Source organism: Fringilla coelebs (genome assembly GCF_963513975.1).
Source record: "Fringilla coelebs genome assembly, chromosome: 31".
Lineage (NCBI taxonomy): Eukaryota > Metazoa > Chordata > Aves > Passeriformes > Fringillidae > Fringilla > Fringilla coelebs.
In genome coordinates, this window is record NC_140057.1 from 2,666,857 (window position 1) to 2,687,158 (window position 20,302).

The window sequence follows — 20,302 nt, forward strand, 5'->3', positions numbered from 1 at the left end:
CAGGGAGGCTCTGAAACTGAAACTTTGTTCCTTTGGCCTGGCTGCAGAGACCCCCAGGGCATTTTCTGCACCCAGTCCCAGCCCCCAGCGCTTGCTGAAGGCGCTCCCTGCAAATGTCCCGCTGCCAGGGCCCTGTCCCTGCTGTCACCTGCTGGGGCTGGCCATGGACAGAGCTCCTGGACTTGCATTTCCAGCTGCTGTGCAGCCAAAGCTGAGGGATTTGCAGCTGCCTGAATGCAACAACTAGAACAGGAGCCTCTCTCCAGGGGAAAATCTCCCCCTGGTGTGCCAGCCCATGGCAATGCTGCCATTCTCTGCTCCTGCTGCTGCTGCTGCTGGGGCACTTGGGGGCTCTGAAACTGAAAATTGTTCCTTTGGCCTGGCTGCAGAGACCCCCAGGGCGTTTTCTGCACCCAGTCCCAGCCCCCAGCGCTTGCTGAAGGCGCTCCCTGCAAATGTCCCGCTGCCAGGGCCCTGTCCCTGCTGTCACCTGCTGGGGCTGGCCATGGACAGAGCTCCTGGACTTGCATTTCCAGCTGCTGTGCAGCCAAAGCTGAGGGATCTGCAGCTGCCTGAATGCAACAACTAGAACAGGAGCCTCTCTCCAGGGGAAAATCTCCCCCTGGTGTGCCAGCCCATGGCAATGCTGCCATTCTTTGCTCCTGCTGCTGCTGCTGCTGGGGCTCTGGCTGAGCAGCAAAGGTGACCCTGAGCCAGGAGCTTTCCTTGGCTGCAGCAAAGCCTCGGCACGCAAAGTCCTTCCCGGCACAGTGCCCTGCACCAGGAGGGATTGTGCCAGTGGAACTGACCCGAAATTCCTTCTCCCAGGCAGCTTTAGGACACCCAACACGGAGAAGCTAGAGCCCACTCTCAACTTTGCGCAGTCCTCCAGAAGAATCCTGAGTGTGAAGCAGCCTGGGAATAGGGTTTAGTGTCAGGGGAGGGGAACTCAGAGCCTTTTTCTGCCCTGTGGGCTGAGGCTCTGCATTTCCAATGGCCCTGCAGCTGCCAAAGGGGCCTTTTTGGCTCAGCTGAGAACATCTCTGTTGAGAGCCTGTCCTAAACCTGCTCTTCCTGCAAATATGCCAAATGAATCCTCATTTTTTGCAGCCCCAGGTCTTGTGAGAGTGTAGGCGTGACAAGTTATGATGGAACAGCTCTGCTGGGGGGAGTTCTCCATTTCTTCTTTTGGTTTTTTTTTATTTGTTTTGGTTTGGGTTTTTTTTTTTGTTGTTGTCGTTCTTTTTGGTTTGTTTGTTTGGGTTTTTTTACTGGTTTTTTTCTTTTTTTTGTGATTGGTTGGTTGGTTTCTTTTTTCAGTGGGGGGGACGGTTTTGTTTCGTATGGTTTTGTTTGGGTTTTTTTTGGGCTTTTTTCTTGTCTTTTGTTTTGTTTTGTTTTTTAATGAACTCTCCCTGTAAGCTCTGGGCAGAGCTCTGTAACTGTGTCTGACACTTGTCTGTGGCATTGTGCAGGTGGCCAGGGGGACCTTCCCCAAGCTGTGTGCAGAGGAATCCACATCAGCCCATGCCAGGCCCAGCTCCAGCTGTTCCCTTGGGTCCTGTCCCTGCTCACCTGGGCAGAGATCAGAGCTTGCCCAGAGAAGCTGTGGCTGCCCCTGGATCCCTGGCTGTGTCCAAGGCCAGGTTGGATGGGGCTTGGAGCAGCCTGGGATAGTGGAAGGTGTCCCTGCCCATGGCAGGGGGTGGAACGAGATGAACTTTAGGGTCTCTTCCAATCCAAGCCATTCTGTGATTTTGGGAGAGATGCTGAAGCTCTGTCTGAGCTTTATCTCACCGAATGTCTGGACCCAGCAGCAGCCATGGGTGGGATCATCTCCTCCTCCTTCTCCCTGTGGCTGGAACTCACCCAAGGGCAGCAACTGAATAATGTCCCTCAAGGGCAGTGAGTGCCAGAAAGGAACATTGCTCCTTGGGGAAACACAATGTCCTTGGACTTCAGCAGAGCATTGAAATGGGCCCCCTCGAGCACCTCAGCACCACTGCAATCTCCTCTTACTGGGCTCGGCCCAGGAGATCTCCCAGAGCAGCTGCAGAGGAGTCGCTGTCAGGACGAGGGATGTTTGTCAAAGGTTCATGTAGATCAAAACAAGCTCTGGCACCATTCCACATTTTTGTTTTTCACTGGGAAATAAATGCAGATGTCCCCATGCCACAATCTCAGGCCCCCCAGGGTTCCTGTGTTTGGTTTTATCCCCTGATATGGAGGCACAGGAGCTCTCCTGGCTGGACAGAGTTTCAAGAATCCCTTCCTGAGCTTGACACCCTTGGAGAGGGTGAACAAGGAGGTTCCTGGCTGCAGGAGACTGTGTGGGTTTTGGAAACAGGACAGACCTAGAGAAGGTTCCGTCTACAACCCCTTAGCACCCGGCAATCCCACGTCTTTATTTGTGTTACTCTCTTGTCAGGGCAGGGAAAGGGGAGAGAGGAGCCTCCTTGGGGTAGGGAGAGGAGGCAGAGACACCAAAAGCAGGAGTCCCAAAGGGATCTGGGCAGATCTGGATCCAATGGCTGCAGTAGGTGTGCCATTCCTAAATCCAGTTTGGGAGAGCCATGGCTGTGTTGCTGTGTAAGCTCTGAGGTATCTGATGGTGGGAGATGCTCAGGTTTGTCCTGTTTGCATCCCCAGGTCCTGCAGAGCCGCTGTTAAACAGCGCCAGGGGATGCTCCTGTCACTGACCCTGGCATGGCTCAGGGCTCAGCTTTCCTCCATCAATCCCACTTCAGAGCTTCACTCTGGGGGGAAGGTGTTAGTGGGTCAGGAGCAGCACAATCCAGAGATTTGGAGAATAGTTTTATGTTGCTAATTCTGGGAATGGGTTTTTCTGGCAGGATGCTGGACACCAGGGATTTCTGCCCTCCTTTCTCAGAAGAGTTTGGGTTTCTCATGTTAGTGCTGTTCCACAGCTCCCACCATCCCTACTCCTTTCCTTGACACTTCCCTAGCTTCCCAGTGTCCTTTCTGAAGGGGAAGAAAGGAACGTCCATGGTGGCCCCACTTGGCTGCCTGGGACTCAGCTGCTCCTGGAGTTGCAGCATGTCCGGCACAGCCGCTCTCAGTGGGGCTGGGACTTGGTTCAGGCCCCACAGTCCCTGTCAGTGGCCACTCCCCACTGGGCTCACGCTCTGGCCGTGTGGGGCTGCTGAAGGCTCAGCGGGTCTGGCTGAGCACTCCCAGCTCTGCAGCTCCCTACCCATCCCAGGGATGGGGTCCCGCAGTCCCGGTTGGGGCCGTGTTGCCAACGGGGCCCTGTTTTGGGGTGGCCATGGGTACCTGCTGTTCCTCCACCCTCAGCAGCCCCACAACAGAAGGGTCCTCTGGGAGCCCAGGCAAGGGATCCAGCTGTGCAATTCCCTCCGTCTGCACAGCAGCTCTCCCAAAAGTCCTTTGGGCTCCCTGAAATACTGCCTCCTGAGGTGACCCATGCCAGGGAGTCCCAGGGCCTCTGGGCCAGTCCCAGGGGGGAGTTTTTGCCATTTCCAGTTGTGGCCACTTCAGCTTCTGATGTGCTCAGGCATGAGTGGCAGCCCTCAGCCAGAGCTGGCTTACAGGACAAACCCTGGGCATTATGTGACTGACACCATCAGTTTTAGTTAGCTAAAAATAGATGAGCAAGGTGATTCTGCCAGCTTTTTAACAGCAAACCAGCTGCTTTGGAGACTTTCACATACTCTTGTGTAGTTACCTGCAAGAAATGTATCATTCTAAGAAATTTTCCCAACTGATGTGAATAGAGGCTTGTAGGATATTTTAGGGGAAACCCTCCAAGCCAAAGACTGGGCTCTGGCTTCTTCTGCTCAGGAAAAGTGCCCTGAGACCCAGGAGTTTATGTGCTAAAAATATCATGAAGCCACTTTAAGTTGCTGATTTAGGCCTATAAAACTGAACCCACTTTTGGAGCAAATTTGGAGACCTTACCTACAGGTGGATGCATCATGTAGGATTTTCCCAAGTGCTTGGAAGAGTTCTCCAGGTCCTCGCTGTTAAATGGGCTCCCCAGTGACTGCAGACTCTGGATGATAATAAAGTATTTAGGCAATTGGGGATGTGTCTTGCTCAATGCCTTTTCTTTCTCTCCTATAAAAAGGATTAGGTGCATTACCTTGCTTCTTTTTGCTTGTTGCTAAAGCCAAGCACATAGTTGTATTGAATGTATAATTTTACTCTTGTGTTGCCTTAACACTCCCAATAAAATAAGACCATTCTTCCCATTGGTTTCTGTGCTCTTTAAATCACCCCTGTCAGCTGGCAGAACAGGTATCAGAACCTGATGAAAGCCAGGCTCTGCTGTGATCTAGCTGGGCCCATGGAATGCAGAGGGCCACTGTCAGTCCATGGCACCCATGGATACAAGGCTCAGATGGGAAAAAGGCGTGCACCATGGCACCCCAGAGACCCTCATGGAGCCAGGGCTGCAGTGTGTCACAGTGGGAGGGACCTCATGGCAGCAGGAGAGCATTGTGAGGCTGTGGAACAAGGTGGCACCAAGGTTCCACTGTGACTTGACAGAACCCCCTGCACGTGAATGGCCCCAAACAGGCCCAGAGACACTTCCGAGACAAAGCCCAGGGAGGGGGATTTGCTTTATTCAGCGCCGGGTGCACAGGGATATCTCCTCCTAACAGCACACAGGGGCACACAGCAGATTACAATGGATGGTTATACTCTCTGCATATTCACGGTTTGCCTTAGAAAAGGTGTGGTTATGCAAATGATCTCTCAGTACTCATTACTCTCATTAGCACATGCAAGGCGCAGGTGCAGTGCACACTGGTGCTGGCACTGAGGAAGGCTCCGCATCTTCCTCGGCGGTCTCCTGATGAAGGCTAGACGTCTTCATCGCTGTGCCCTTTTCACCTTTCTCCTCTAGGCATGGGCAGTCTCTTGTTGGGTGTTTCAGCAATTTCCTCACTGGTTTCAGCAAGCTCTGCCCTTCATTTCTGCCAGTTTTGTTCCCTAGTTCTTGCCAAGTTTCATCCTGTCTCTTGAGCTTGTGGCTGAATTTTTGCAAGCTGCCATATCGGGTGCAGTGTCTCTTATTCTTGTCCAGGTATGCCTAGGCACAGTGCTTTTAACCCTTTCACAGCCAAGGACTGCAGAGCCACTCCTGGATACTGGGAATTCATGCAGGTGCACCCACCTTTGCAGACAATGAGGCTCCAACCTCATTGTGAGAGGGCCCAGCTTTTACACTGTTAAACAAACAAGCTGACATCACTGCTACTGTGGGAACACCTGGTGTCATTCTCCTGATTGGCTTCTCCCAAAGCCTGGCCAGGGCTCAAGGAGGAACCAAGGGAGGTGACTTTGATCCTACAGCCCCAAACAAAGCCAGATGGGGCCTGGTCTGGTTTCCAAACACAGGAAGGTAAATCCATATTTCACCAATGAACACATACAGAGATCATATTGCTGACAATGATTCATTAATGAGCAGATATAAATATAACCTTTGGTTGGAAGGTTCATCTGGAGCTCAGCTTTGCCTCAGGTCCTGCTGTTCAGGCCTCAGTCAGGGCCTGGTGAGGCCTCACTACTTCAATCAGTGCTTTGACCTACAGATGAACTGCAACCTTACCAACAATTCTTTGGATAACAGAGTTTAGATTTAGGTATTAGGCACAAAGGCATCACCTCTTGTTCTTCAATTAAGTGCTGTTCAAGTTCATTACTCAGAGCTATAATTTGCATTCCTTTAAAAACATGCCTAATTAGTTGCTATTCTCTGTTCTTTATCAAATGCCCCTTTTTTCTTGAGACTGTGTCTCATTTTAGACAAGTCTCAGTACTCCATTTCCAGCACAAGGTGTCACAACAACTCGAACATGGAATCATAACACACCAAGTGCTCACACTACAATGATTACAGTGACTGCCATGAATGCATTTCACAGCAGCCTCCTATTTGGGAGCCAATCCCACCATGAAGAATCTTCTTCTTTCTGCCTCTCTTCTCCTCATCTTTCTATCCAGGTGATTCCTGATTGTTGGACCGCAAACCCAGCACTGACAGACATTCCTGCAACATTCCTGTCCTGGAATAGCCCAGGCCCCTCCCTGGCCAGCAAGCAGATAATCCAAGGCCGTGCAGTTCTGCAGAGCCCCATTTGTGTTTGTTGGAGCTCCTGAGATGTGCCATTGGATATTTTAACAGCATCACTTCTTATTTCTTCTGATAATTGATTTAGCTCATTAATGTAAATTGGGTGCAGCCATGCACAGCCAGGGGGTTTCCATTTCCCCAGTGGGCCATTGTAAAGGGCATGGAGCACATCTGGGAGATGGGTTCTCCATGGGCACAGGTTCCCATCTCCTCATTCTTTCAACTACTCCTTTAACAACCCCTTCACCTGTTCAGCCAATCCTGCAGCTTGTGGATATTCTGGGACATGAAAAACCCTGCAGGCTTAATCACTGTATTTTTCACAGGAACAGACAAAGCACTCTGCATCACAGTACCAGCAAACCCTGTAAAAATAGCCAATTTCATCCCTTCTTCCTTTTCTCATTGCATACAATCTCACAGAGTTGACCACTGACATTAGGGTCCTGGCCAATCCTGTTCTGTAGGGTATTTAGTGTTACATCCCTGAGCAGCCAAAGCTTCAAAATTAGTAATGTCAGCACTATTTCACATTATTATTATTTTATATGTAGATATATTATACAAATATAGATATAGCTAGATATAGACATAAATATACATAAAATAGAAATACATATATAAATATATATATATTAAGGTCTCATTACACTATACATACTTATATAGTTGTATATTATATAAATAGTTCACTTGCACAAATGCATCTGAGCTCAAGATTAAAACCTTCTTCTGTTGCTCCATGTGGGAGCATTCCAACAATAATTGTTCCTTCTGAAGGTGCTGTTTCCAACGTACTCTTAACAAATTCATCTTTGTCTGCCCCAAAACCACAAGTTCTTTTCCTTTTCCACATGCAATTTTTGGATGCATTTCAAGACATCCAGGGGTTCAGATCCTTTTAACCAACTGCCCCACTGCTCACACGGTGCTCCAACCTCAGCCCACTCCAGAGCCAGGGAACTCCAGGGAAGGGCTTCCCATCTGGAAATTCCTGATGGGACTGATTCCTCACATTTACACTGAACAAGTGACATTTTGTTGTCATCTGGCCAGACTGTGCCAGTTTTGTTTTACCAGTGGGCAAGATCAGCACCAAAGACACAGACTCCAACTGAAGGAATCAGTGTCATTTACTGCAGCTCAGAGCAGCAAAGAATCACAAAAGGAGCAGCTCAGCAATGCACCCAATCATCCCCACCAAATATTGCCTGCAGTGATTCACAAAGATCCAGCAGCATTTACCCTCAGCCTTTCCCATGCCCCAGATCCACCCAGCAGCTGGGGGAAGCTGTCACAGCCCAGGGCTGCAGAGCCACTCCTGAGCACTGGGAATTCCTGCAGGTGCCTCCAGCCACAGGTGAGGCTCCAACCCCGCTGGGAGAGGGCCCAGCTCTGACAGTGCTGAATGAACAAACTGACAGCACTTCCAGTGCGGGAACATCTGGGTTCATCCTCCTCTTGGCTCCCTCCCAAAGCCTGGCCAGGGCTCCAGGAGGAACCAAGGCAGCTGACTTTGATCCTTCAGCCCCAAACAAGGCCAGATGCCAGATTTCATGGCCTTGTCTGCCTTCTAAATACAGAAAGGGCAATACATGTTTCCCTAAGGAGTGCCTACATCTATCACAGTGCTAATGACCATGCACATTCCATTAGGGAGCAGATACAAAGATAACCTTTGGCTGGAAGGTTCATCCAGAGGCACCTTTGGCTCAGGGCTGCTGTCCAGGCCTCACTCAGGGCTCTTGTCCAGGCCTTGGCACTTCAGGGACGTGGTTTAGTGCTGGCCTTGGCACTGCTGGCTGACCGGCTGCACTGGGGGAGCTCAGAGGTCTTTTCCAACTGAAAGGATTCTGTGATTCCATGATTATATCCGCTGCATTCAGCTGGGTCTATTTTAGCAGCATGACTTTGCTCAGAAAGTTCCCTCTTGCCCAGCTCCTGTGGCCTGAGGCTTCAGGGCTCCAGCTCCTTCAGCTCCTGGTGCTGAGCTGCTCATGCTGAACGAGACGACTCGCAGAGACGAATACAGTCCATCCAATTCCTGCTGGGACACGGAGAGGGGAGGCTGTGCAAACAGGAGCATTGTTTGCCGTGGCCTCCTCTCTGCCCCTCACACCTTTCAGCGCTTTGAACCAGCCAAGAGCTTTCTCCAAGAGTGCAATGGAGCAGCTGTTCCTGCTCCTGGGCCTGGCTCTTCCCAGGCTCTGACCTTGCCTGCTTCTGTCCCTCTTGCTGTGCCCTCTGTTCCCCCAGGGCTCGCTGCCTGCTGCCCAGGACTGTGGGACTGGCACAGATCCAGTGCTCCAGACCCTCTTTTCTGTGCCCTTGGAGCTGCCTGGGCACAGCAGCCTTTTCCATCTGGAAGCTCCACATGGACAGGGAGTCCTCAGCTCTGTTCCCTGCACATCCTCCAGGAACCCAGGGCTGCCATCTCAAGTCCCTGCTGGCACTGGGGGCTCCCAGGTGCCTCCGGCTGCTGTGACACCGCTGCACACGGCAGGGAAGAGGGGCAGGGGCTGTGCTCAAAGTCAGCTCCATCTGCTGCTGCTGCTGCTGCTGTGGGGTCATTTGTGCAGGCCTGGCCCAGAGTCAGGAATCAGATCCAGGCCCTGCTGCTGCTCCCTCGGGATCAGCCCCACTTTGGGTGTTGCTGTCAGGGCCAGCAGAAGCCCTGGCTGGAGCAGCAGGCGCTGACAGTGCCCCAAGCCCTGGGGCTGGAGGGGTCCCTGGGCTGGGGCTGGCAGGCAGCTGCCCCTTGTTCTCCCTCTGCCTCGAGCAAAGCTGGGCCGGGCACAAGTGGGGCAGCACAGCCAACAGGGAGCCCGCCAGTGTCTTCCAGCCCTGTCTGCTCAGAGTTTGGGCCTTGGAGCCTCAGGTGGCCAAAGGCAGCTGCTGCTGGTCCCTCTGGGTGTGCCCGTGTTCAGCAGTGCTGCTCCATCAGTCTGTGCCCAGCAATGGGGAAAAGCCTCAGCCCTGCAGGGCCAGGAGCTGCCGGGCTCTGCCGAGCAGCTCAGCCAGCAGGAAGGGAGCTGCTCCACACGGGAACCAGGAGCAAAGTACATTCCTTTTGTAGGAAATGTTTCCTATTTAAAAGAAAAAAAAGAAAAAAAAACTATATAAAATGTGAAAGATAAAAACAAAACCCAAGTGTTTAGTGAGACAACTTCTGTAACTGCATTATAAACTAAATTATCTTTTGAAAAAGAGAACTCAGTTATTTACATTGTAAATGTGCTGATGGCATGGATCTATCTTACTGACCTCAGCAGCCTTTTAAAAGATTTTGGGCTTTGTTTTGAACATTGGTATTTGAAATTGTGCTCAAAGCAAGAGGAAATTGCTTTGTGCCCTTACAGCTCCAAGCAGGACTGGGAATGGAAACTCTGTCAAACCCCAAACCCTTTAGAAGATGCCCTTCCTTCTCAGCCTGGTAATGAGCTGCACATACCCATTCAAACTGTCAGGGATTTCTTTAAGACACCAAGTCCCACTTACGGCTTTTTGCTCTGGTTGGGAAGTGCAGAAGGGCAATTCTCCATCCATCAGCTCCAGCCTGCACTGCCTCAGGAACACGGCCCACTCGCCAGCTTTGGCCCACTCGTGGCACTTCTAGAGAAGTAAGAAAATGCAACTGCACAATTCCAGCCAATAAAGAAGGAAGAATGGGACAGAAAAACACCCTGTGCAGATCCAGGTGTTTAGATGGGACTGTGGAGAGTCTGGGTCCTTGCCAATTGGATGTGTGTTCCCAGCTGCAGTCTCTGGCCCTGCAGCAGTGTCTCACTCACCTGCCAAAGCAGAAAGCTCAGGTGCTGTGCTCGGAAGGGGCTCGTCTGATGCAAAGCTGTCATGGCAATGTGAGGGCAGAGCCAGCCCAGCTGGGCCCAGGGCTGAGCCCAGCAGAGCCCTGGCAGAGCCCAGAGCAGCCTCACCTCCTGCAGAGCCCGGCTGCAAGGAGAGAAAGCAGAAACTGCCTGTCAGCTGAGGGCTCCTGTCCCCTTGTGCCAAGGCCTGCGGTGCCCAGGCCATGCTGGCTGTGCCCAGAGCTGTGCCCAGAGCTGCCCATCCCTGCTGCCTTTGGCAGCAGAGCAGGAGGGCAGGACATGTGCCCAGCCTGCAGCCAGCCACGGCACATCCAGCCCTCAGCAGCTGCCCAGAGCGAAAATGCAGCTGGGCAGCCGACTGAAGAATTCATTGCATCTGCCCCAGCAAAGAGGGGAACCTTTGGTGCCCTGCCAGTCTGTGGCATGCCCAGATCTGGGAGCATTCCCCTGGCTGTGGACTCACCTGCAAATTGGGTGTGGAGCCTGGCTTTGAAGAAGGTGCCACAATCCAAGTCCATCATCTTCAGCTGGCCAGGCTGAGGAAGAGATTGTCATCCTTGAGGTTGTCCTTGGTGTCTCCAGCAGCAGCCCGACCTGGTACAGCTTCTCCAGGGGCTCCTTCTCCTTCCCTGGGGCCAGATCAGGCTGTCAGGGCTCTGCCCAGGGCCCCAGCTGTCAGGGAACCAGACAAACAAAACCAGGGGGAATGGTGGCCACCAATGCTTGCCACGCCAGGTCTCCAGCTCAGCTCCAGCCCAAGAGCTGTGTGTTCCCTTCTACTGACCCCTGCTCAAAGCTACAGACACGACTAAACCAATCTGGTTTGCTTTGCCACTGATTGCCAAGAGATGTGTGGTACCTGCCAGGCTCCTGGATCCAACTGTGCACATGGATCTCTCCCATCTTCTAGAGCAGAGGAACAGGCTGAACCCAAGGATGACAGAAAAGCTCTTCTAAGGATGGCCTGTCTGAGGGTTGCATGGACAAACACCTCTTGATGACATCCTGGCACGCTGGGGAGAGAAATCAGAAATCCCCAGTCAGTTGGAGAAGTTGCCCCCCTGTTCCCATGCCAGGCCATGCTGGGTGTGCCCAGAGCTGGGCCTAAACTGCCCCATGGATGCTCTGTTTGGAGGAGAGCAGGAGAGCAGGACATGTGCCACCTCCTCAGCAGCTGCCAGAGCAGGATGCCCATGAGCCCGCTGCTGTCTCCCAGCACTGGTATTCCCCCCATGCCCAGAGATGAGGATCCACCTTGAGAGAGCCATCGTGGGAACAAGATCCGCCCCCGGATGATCTCCTGGCCCCTCCTGAACGGGTGCTTCCCCATGACCAGGTGGCACAGCAGGAGGCCCAGGGACCAGATCGTCGCTGCCTCGCCGTGGTAGCGTTGGTGCTGGATCCACTCTGGTGGGCTGTAGGACAGGGTTCCTGTGGAACACAGACACAGCTCAGCAGGGGGATGCTGCTGCTCCCAGAGCCTGGCCTCAGCATCCCTGGGCATGCGGGGGCTGCCCCAGTGGCACACAGGGTGACCGCTGCCCTCTCACCAGCACCTGGGATTTGCGTACAAACTCGGGGTAGAAAAGAAGCCACTGGTGCTGGAAGAGGGCAGCAGAAACCCTGAGAAGGCCCAACCATGACACATAAAGGAAAAACCCACTCAGTGGTGGAGAAAACCCACTCTCCTCCTCAACTGCATGGCCCCAAAAATGTTAATAAGCCAAGGCAAACAAGGGGAGTCGAGCAGTCCAAGCCCTTCCTCGCCTGCACACCAAACCATCCGGGGCACAGGGTCAGACCCCCTTCTCTGCCACCCCCATGGGGGTTTTCATCAGGCTGGCTGCCCCAGCTCCAGCCCAGGCCACAGTGGCTGCTGAAGGCTGTCAGCAGGGCTGGGAGCTGGCCCCCCTCACACACCCACCCAAACCAACTTGGCTCCAGTATCAATCCCATCCCGGCTGAAATAGGGGAAAGCCCCGGTGCTGCACCAAGGCCTAATCAAGAGATGCCCAGGAGCATCCCCTGCCAGGGCTCACCTGCAAACTGGGTGTAGGCTGTGTCTTGGAGGAAGGTGCCACAGCCAAAGTCAATGAGTTTCAGCTGCCCGCTGGCCAGGTCGAGCAGGATGTTCTCGGGCTTGATGTCCCGGTGCAGGACCCCGCAGCTGGTGCAGTGCCGCACGGCCTCCAGCACCTGGCGGAACAGCTCCCGCGCCTCCTCCTCTGGCAGGAACCCCCGCTCCGCCAGGAAACCCGAGAGCTCCTGGCACCGCTCCGGACGCTCCAGCACCAACATGAAGCTGTCAGGGAGCTCAAGCCAATCCAGGAGCTGAACGACACCGGCACAGCCACAGGACACCTTGGTCAGCAGCACGATCTCCAGGGGCGCGCTGGTGCCGTCGGGCTGCGGGAGGAGCGCGATGCCCTCAGTGGGGCTGAGGCCGTGCCCGGGCTCTGGGAGCCCTCAGCCAGCTCGGGATGCTCTGCGTGCCCCGCTCAGCCCACGCCCGCTGTCCCCGCAGGGCTCCCGGCGGCTCCCACCCTGCCGGGCCCCGCCTCCTCGCCGCCCGGCACGGCCCGGCTTCTGCCGCTGGCCCCGCTCACTCACCAGCTCGCCCCAGTGACGGATCTGATCCCGCGGCACGCGTTTGATGGCCACCTGCGAGCAAGGGAGAGCAGCGGGCTGAGCTCGCCGCCCGTCCCGCTGCGCCCCGACCTTCTCCTCGTCCGCCCTCCTCCTCCTCCCCCCTCCTCCTGCACCCGCCGGCGGCCCCCCGCTCACCGAGAGCCGCGTGGCCGCGAAGACGCTGCCGAAGCCGCCGCGCCCCAGCAGCGAACCCAGCCGGTAGCGCTCCTGCAGGGCCTCCTGCGCCTTCCCTGCGGGCGGGACGCGGCTGTCAGCGCTCGGCCCGGGGCCAGCAACGGCCCCCGAGCGCCCCTCACCCGCCCCGGGCCGGCCATGCCCAGGCGTTCGCTCTGTGGAACGCGGCACGGGAGGCTCGGGGCCGGCGGCCGCGCTGCCGAGCGGCGGAGCTCGGGCCGGGGACGTCGCAGTGAAGGCGGCGGGAGCGGCCGCGCTGCGTGTGTCCCCCGCGGGCTCCGGGAGGAGGCCGGGCCAGGGCCGTGATCGGGGTCGGGACTGGACCCTGCGTCGTGTCCGGGGCCGGGCTCGGGCCAGGCGGATGCAAAGGGCGGCAATGCCGCCCCAGCCCCAGGCACTGATGCCCGCCCAGCAGCGCCACCGCCAGCACGGCCAGAGCCGGGCGGAGGCGAGACCGCGGCGGGACGCCCGGGGCCGGGAACGGGGTCGGGCACGGGGCAGCCCCGCCCGGGGCCGGGGGCGGGCCGGGAGCATGGCCCGGCCCAGCACGGGGAGAGGGAGGCGGGGGGAGGACAGGGAGGCGGGGGGAGGACAGGGAGGCGGGGGGAGGACAGGGAGGCCGGGGAACGGACCCCGAGAAAAGGGCGCCCGACAGTGGGAAAGGGAGAGATACAGAAAGGGAAAGAGAAAGAGAAAGAAAGAGAAAGAAAGAGAAAGAAAGAGAAAGAAAGAGAAAGAAAGAGAAAGAGAATCTCTTATTGCTGCCACTGCCGCCGGTGCTGCCGCCGCCGGTGCTGCTGCTGCTGCCGCCGCCGCTGCCGCTGCTGCAACTGAAGCACCGGGGCCGTTCGTCCCCGTGTCCGTTCCCCGCTCGCCCCACGAGCCCCACGGCGGAGTCCCGCGCGCCCCGGGGACAGCCCCTGAGTCTGTCCAAACACGGGAACTTTGCAGCGTTGAGCCCAGATGCAGAGCCCTGACTCCTGCACGCTGGCAGAGCAATCCCCTCGCTTGCTGCTGTGCATTGTCCTTGCTGAGGGTCAAACACTGTCGGGGCACCTTCCCTTGGTGTAGGATTCCTACCTGACCCCAGCACTGCACTTACATCTCCAGTGCTGCTTTCCAGTAAAAACAGGGGAAGGAAAAGGGTGTGTGGCCCATGGTATTTTAGGGTGTCTAAAACTTGCTAAGTCACCGGATTAGAGGTGAGGTGCATTTGGAATAAATGGGATGGAGAAGTAGTGCAATATAGAAACGGGGAGCATAGAAATAAATAGAGGAAAACATCTAGGATTGTCTCTTTCATTTTCATTTCACTTCTGGAAAGCTGTTTCAGTTTTCCAGGAATCTTCTCCTGTCTGCTCTTCTCAAGAACCTCTCGTGGAGAACAAGGTCGAGCTTCTGTCACAAGATTTGCCACCAGCTGCAGCTTCTCCTGGCTTTCCACACTGCACTGTGTGTGCAGCAGAACTTTTGCAGCAAATCAGGACAAATGTTTGGAGAACTTTACATGTCCTTTCTTTTCCTGGCTGGCTGGGGAGTTGGGCCACTGGTGAAGTTTTCATTGTGACTGTTTGTGCTGGTTTCAGGCAAATTTAGGGAGGAAACCTCCAAAAGGGGTCAGTCTAGAAAGCAAGTTCATGCGGCCCCTCCCCCCACTAATTCAGGAAAAGACCTCTCTGGAGAAAAGGGAAAAACCAGTTTATTTGACAAGTAAAGTATTCACAAGCATAAAAAATGAATAATATTAAATATAACCTCTCACAGTGAGGAAGAGATGGCAAATTCAGAAAGTCCTTTTTGTGGGTTGTAGTTGGCTCACTAGGTCTCTTCTAAGTCCCTCTGGCGCTGGAATGCAGCGTCCCAGACCTCGGTGGGCCACAGGTGTGAGCTGCCGGTGTTTTTTTGGGTTTTCAGTCCAGAGCAGGTTTAAACAGTTCCAAGAAAAAGGAAAGTCACAGTCCAAGGAACTTCTCTGCCTAAACTAGCCTAAAACCAAATTGCTAGACCTGGGCTGTAGAGGCACTGGGAAATTTCCAAATCTGGGCAATGGCGGTCCCAGCAAACTCCAGATCTGGATGGTGCTGGAGCCAGAACCTGGAAATTTCCAAATTTTGGCTTTCTGTGCCAGCAAATCATTGGGCTAGACCTAGGCTGTAGAGGCACTGGGAAATTTCCAAATCTGGGCAATGGCGGTCCCAGCAAACTCCAGATCTGGATGGTGCTGGAGCCAGAACCTGGAAATTTCCAAATTTTGGCTTTCTGTGCCAGCAAATCATTGGATTTGGGCTGTGCCAGCACCAGGAACTGGATCTCTTGGGCAGGTCCCTTGCCTTTGCTCTTCTTGATGGTGCAACCAGCTTCTAGCAGAATCTGGATGATCCTCTTTCCTTTCTCAAATACTTCCATTCCCATGTTCCCTCACACAATGATGTCATCAATGTACTGCAGGTGTTCTGGAGCCTCACCCTTTTCCAGTGCACTCTGGATCAGTTCATGGCAGATGGTGGGGCTGTGCTTCCAACCCTGGGGCAGTCGGTTATACGTGTATTACCTGCCCCTCCAGGTGAAAGCAAACTGAGGCCTGCACTCTGCTTCCAGAGGAATGGAGAAAAACGTGTTAGCAATGTCAACAGTGCTGTACCACTTCGCTGCCTTGGACTCCAGCTCATAGCGGAGTTCCAGCATGTCCGGCACAGCAGCGCTCAGCGCTGGAGTCACTTCATTCAAGCCACAACAGTCCACAGTCAATCTCCATCTCTGTCAGATTTGTGCACAGGCCAGATGGGACTGTTGAAGGGTGAGTGGGTTTTGCTGACCACCCCTTGGCTCTCCAGCTCATGGATCATTTTGTGGATGGGGATCACGGAATCTCGATTCGTCCAATACTGCCGGCGGTGCACCATCGAGGTGGCAATTGGCACCCGTTGCTCTTCCACATTCAGAAGTCCTACTGCAGATGTGTTTTCTGACAGTCCAGGCAAAGTGTTCAACTGCCTAATGTTTTCTGCCTCCACAGCAGCTATGCCAAAAGTTCATCTGAGTCCCTTTGGGTCTTTGTAATAGCTTTTCTGGAGGAAGTCTATGCCCAGAACACACAGGGCCTCTGGGCCAGTCACAATACGATGTTTCTGCCACTATTTTCCAGTCAGGCTCATCTCAGCTTCCAACAGGGTCAATTGCTGTGATCCCCCCGTCACCCCAGGAATGGGGTACCCTGATACCATTGGGACATGGGGGGAATGGAAACAAGTTCCACCCCCCCATGTCCCAATGGTATCAGGGTACACTGCATACCAGTATCAACAAAGGCATTGTATTTTTGCAGTTCTGATGTTCTAAGCCATCGGATCCACACCGTCCAGAAGATCCGGTTTTCCCGTGCCTCTCCCTGGGTAGAGGCAGGGCCCCTCTAACCCTGGTTATTATTTCTTTCCTGAGCATACATGGAAAAGGTACTTTTGAGGGGATGTGACAGATCATACTCAGCAGCTCAGTCATGGGAGGTAGAGGCTACCTTCACTTTACTAGAGTTCCCTTGATTAGTGTTTCCCTCCTTGAGTTGACCCACCCATGCTGCCAGGACAGAAGTGGGTTTCCCATCCCACCTTCCCATGTCTGCCCCATGGTCATGCAGAAGGAACCATAGGTCAGCCCGTGGAGTGTACCCTCTCTCTCTTGCTGTGGAACGTTGGGCTCTGACTTTGAGGCCTGTGACTCGCACTGGTGCAATGTGGGAACTGCTCCTCCTCACCCCCTCCCTCATCTCTGCTCTGAGTTCTTGGACCACGGCAGAGACATGAGCCTGCATTGGGCCATTGATCATACTTTCATAATTTCTAAGCTTGTTTGCGACAGAACCCACTGTCCCTTGGTTGGTATTGGCATTAATTGTTACAATGAAGGTGGTGTATTGAGATGGCCCTAGATTTGCCAGACTCCACAACATTTTCCCTGTGCACCTGACTTCCAATACTGCCACCTCTCTCAGCTGTTGGATCCCTTCTTCCCCCCTCAGAGGGTCTTCCAGCTCGATCTTTGGTGGTGCTCCTGCATTCTTTCCCTGTGGACAAACCTCTCTCTGGCACTCATTAAAAGCTACTCCCAGAGGGAAAGGGACCCTAGCTCCCTTACAAAAATCTGATTCATACCTGAGTCCTGGGTCAAAGGTCCCAGATTCCTTGCCTCATCACCATCCAGCTGCACACCTGTACCCATAAGGTACCAGACCCGAAGTAGCCAGGGTGTATAAGCCTCACGTCCCCATTGTACAATGACTTTGTGCAGATTATGGAGACTTTTGTACATCAGGGACTCAGTGATGATCTCAACTGTTGTCTCTCCTGTGGGTTGTGAGGGCCCTCCTTTCTTATCCTCATCTGGGTGCTCTGGCTTCATCTTAGATCTCCTTGTTTCCACCGGGGCAACTGCTGCTGGCTGTGATTGCCTTTGCAATCTGGAACCTGGACAGTTGTAATATCTACAGTGGGTTCCCCTGCAGCACCATCAGACTCTCCCTCTTTGAGGCAGGGGGAGGGTTTTTCACCAGCTCTGGAAATGTACTCCTTCAGCATCTGGCCCATCTCTTTCACTAGAACCACCACCCAACCTGGGTGGTTAATTTTTGAGGTGGGCTGTGGGGCAGGGTCAGGCTCTGGGGCAGCACCATCCCTTGTCTCTGGGGTAGGTGTCCACATGGTTATTCAGGTTAATCTTCCCTCATCTCTGAATGCTAAATGTAACAGGCCTATCAGAAACCCCAACCACCATATGGTATCATTAGCATTTAGAGTGGATCTGAACCCTTTGAAAACAGTGGGGCAGACCCAAAGAGCTGGGTGAAGGGCTGGGAGAAAATTTTCCCCAGTGTCAATTCCTCACAGTAAGTACCATTATTAAAGTAACCCCAAAAACATACACTCAGTGTCTGATAGCTCTGAATCCATGTGCCTTCCTTCCAGAGGAAGTTAAAAATCCATTAATTCCTCACCTTATTAAGCCATTAAGCAAACTGGATAACAGCCATAGCAGCCTTAGTTATGGTTAGCCTGTGTTCCCAGGGATGGCCAGGCTGCTCCTGATGGGGCAGAAGGAAGAGCTCCAGGCCCTCTGTGAGGGTGAGTGAGGGCAGTGGGCTGTCAGCGGGGGCTGGCCAGGTGAGCTGCAATGCCTGGGCAGGGAGCTGCAATCCCTGCCCTGGCTGCAGTGGGCTTTGCTCCTTGTATGTAGGAGGGGTGGCGTGGGCAGAGCACACAGAGATTTCAGGGATGTGGGCAGGGGGATTCATGGCCAGCACTTTGCAGCTGATCTCCTGGGCTTCTCCTCTCTCATGGTCATGGTAAGAGCTGGGTGTGTTGGCTCTGGCAGAAAGATCTCCTTGGATTCCTGCACATCCAGGTTCTGACTGTGGCTCTATTCCTCTCTCTTTAAGCCCTTCAAGGCCCAAGTGAAGACAACAGCCCCTCCTGCATCAGCATATTGTTCAGGTGATTTTCAAGGGAAGAGCTGCAGAACTACTTTCATCTTCTGGCTCAGAAGAACCAGTGTCTCTTTAAGACCTCCAGATCCCTTGCAAGGTGAGACCACCTGGAGACCAGAGGAGACCAGCTGGAGCTCCAGGCACAGCTGATGATTGGCACAGCTGAGCCTGTGGGAAGCTCCCATAGCTCCCGCCTTCTCCCTCCCTGTTGATAGCTCCCTCCCTCCAGCCCTCAGAACCTGCCCATCCCCTTTCTTCCCTCCCAGCTCATCCCTTTGCTTTGCCTTCCATTAATAAACAGTTTGGCTTCTTTGCTTTACCTGCATCTCTGTGGAGCTGGAGTGATGCAGATCCGGAGCCCTGGGACACACAGGCCCCTCCTGCCAGTCTCTTCCACACCGTGTTTTGTGCACAGACACAGAGGAATGAGGGCAGATCAGGCTGGAAAGATCCCTGTGCTGAAGGTCCAGTTCCACAACACTGTGGAGTTACAGATCGTGCTGAGCACCCTGGAGCCCCTGGACTTTGGAAGAGCAAACCTGAGGATGCTCTAAACCCAGCTGGAAGGGATTCCATGGCAAGCATCCACAGAGGGCAAAGGAGCTTGGAAGGCTGGAAGCTTTCAAGAACAGCTTCCTGAAAGCACAGCAGTGCTCCATCCCTGCAAAGGATCAGGAAGAGGGCAGAACCAGAGACCATCTGGGCTTAACAGAGAGCTCTGGGTGTGCCTAAGAGCAAATAAAGCAGCAGCCTGGTATCCAAGACTCGGAGTCACGACCGAGCCAGTGCCCAGAGCGCTGTCTGGCAGTGCTGAGATCCTGGGTTTGGTTCTGGTCCCCACAACCGAGGAATGGCAGCCCCAGGCTCAGACCCAGTCAGAAAACCAACCAAGTGAGACCAGAGGGAGGGCACCCTTCCAGTTGCTCTTGGGCATGGCTGCAAAACAGCCCCTGCTGCTTCCTCCTCTGCCTGTGTTTGGGTGTGCTGGTGGCAGAGCCAGCCAGGTTGTGCTCTGCGTTCCAAAGCCTATTGGGAGCGGGCATGAAAAGCACTGTGTGCACAGCTGAGAGTCCTGGAAGGTGCTGGCAAGAGCGTCCTGCAGGAACAGGGCTCTGGGCTCTGGCTGGGAACAGCCTGGTTTTGCTGCTGTGACCGCAGGCAGGAGTTGAGGCAGGTGAAGAGGCAGCAAGCAGCTTGTGTTTGTAGAGGGCCTGGGGCTACACCTCTGAACCTCCACCTGGAAACACACTTGGGGGAATACGAGCTAGAGCTGGAGTGCCTGTCCTGAAAGGACCTGAAGTCATTCAGCCTTGCCAGCTTTTCTTAAGAGTGTATTGGCGTTCCCCAGGAAAGCTACACATTTGGGGAAATGCCTTTGGAGGAAAGGGGCTTGCTTCTCAAGGAAAGTGCTTCCCAGGGAGCTCCCAGTGAGGTGGGAAGGGTGTTCCTGGAAACATAGGCCTGGCAGCCTGAGCTTGCCACCGAGGAAGGCCTTGGAGCAGATCCTCCTGAGTGCCATCCCACGGCATGTGCAGGGAACAAGGGGGTCTGCTGGAGAGTGGGAAAGCTCTGCGGAGGGACAGGGAGAGTTGGGGTCCTGGTGGGCTGTTGAGGGCTTCTTTGGAGCTGTTTGGGGAGGTTGGTGTTGGTGGGGTGTCGGGGAAGGAGTTGTCTGCAAGGTGAGAGGTCTAGGCTGGAATTTGGGTCAGTTTGAAGGCAGCATCTGTGGTTTGGCACAGCTTTGGTTACAGAGTGCAGAAAGAATATCTGTGATTATTCCTGGTTATGGTCCTGATTCTCCTGCAGGGAACAAGAGGGGAGAGCTGTACTTTACTGGCCATGTAGATATCTGTACCAGAGGAAGGATTAGCCCTTTTGCCATCTACTCATTTCTTTGGGCTACTTTTGTAACAGTGAGTGGACTTGAATTTCTTGAGAGCTTTTATTCTTTAAGAAAATTAGGATACTATCATCCCTTCATAGAAAACCATTTGCAAACCAAAGAATGGCCCTTTTTTATCTCTGTGCAGTGTTATGCTAAGTGACTCTCAG

The 20,302-nt window shown here is 54.0% G+C and overlaps 1 protein-coding gene across 1 annotated transcript; it reads right to left on the minus strand.

The window, feature by feature from the left end:
• Positions 1-2,732: 2,732 nt before the first annotated feature.
• Positions 2,733-12,914, minus strand: LOC311164326 (serine/threonine-protein kinase pim-1-like; the record flags this gene model as incomplete). The annotated part of the gene is made up of 8 exons (XM_084223734.1): positions 2,733-2,756; positions 3,914-4,033; positions 9,623-9,736; positions 9,916-9,971; positions 11,206-11,382; positions 11,991-12,357; positions 12,562-12,825; positions 12,897-12,914. 8 exons carry the CDS (start codon positions 12,912-12,914, stop codon positions 2,733-2,735), a joined length of 1,140 nt encoding a protein of 379 aa, XP_084079860.1.
• Between the last annotated feature and the right edge of the window lie 7,388 nt (positions 12,915-20,302).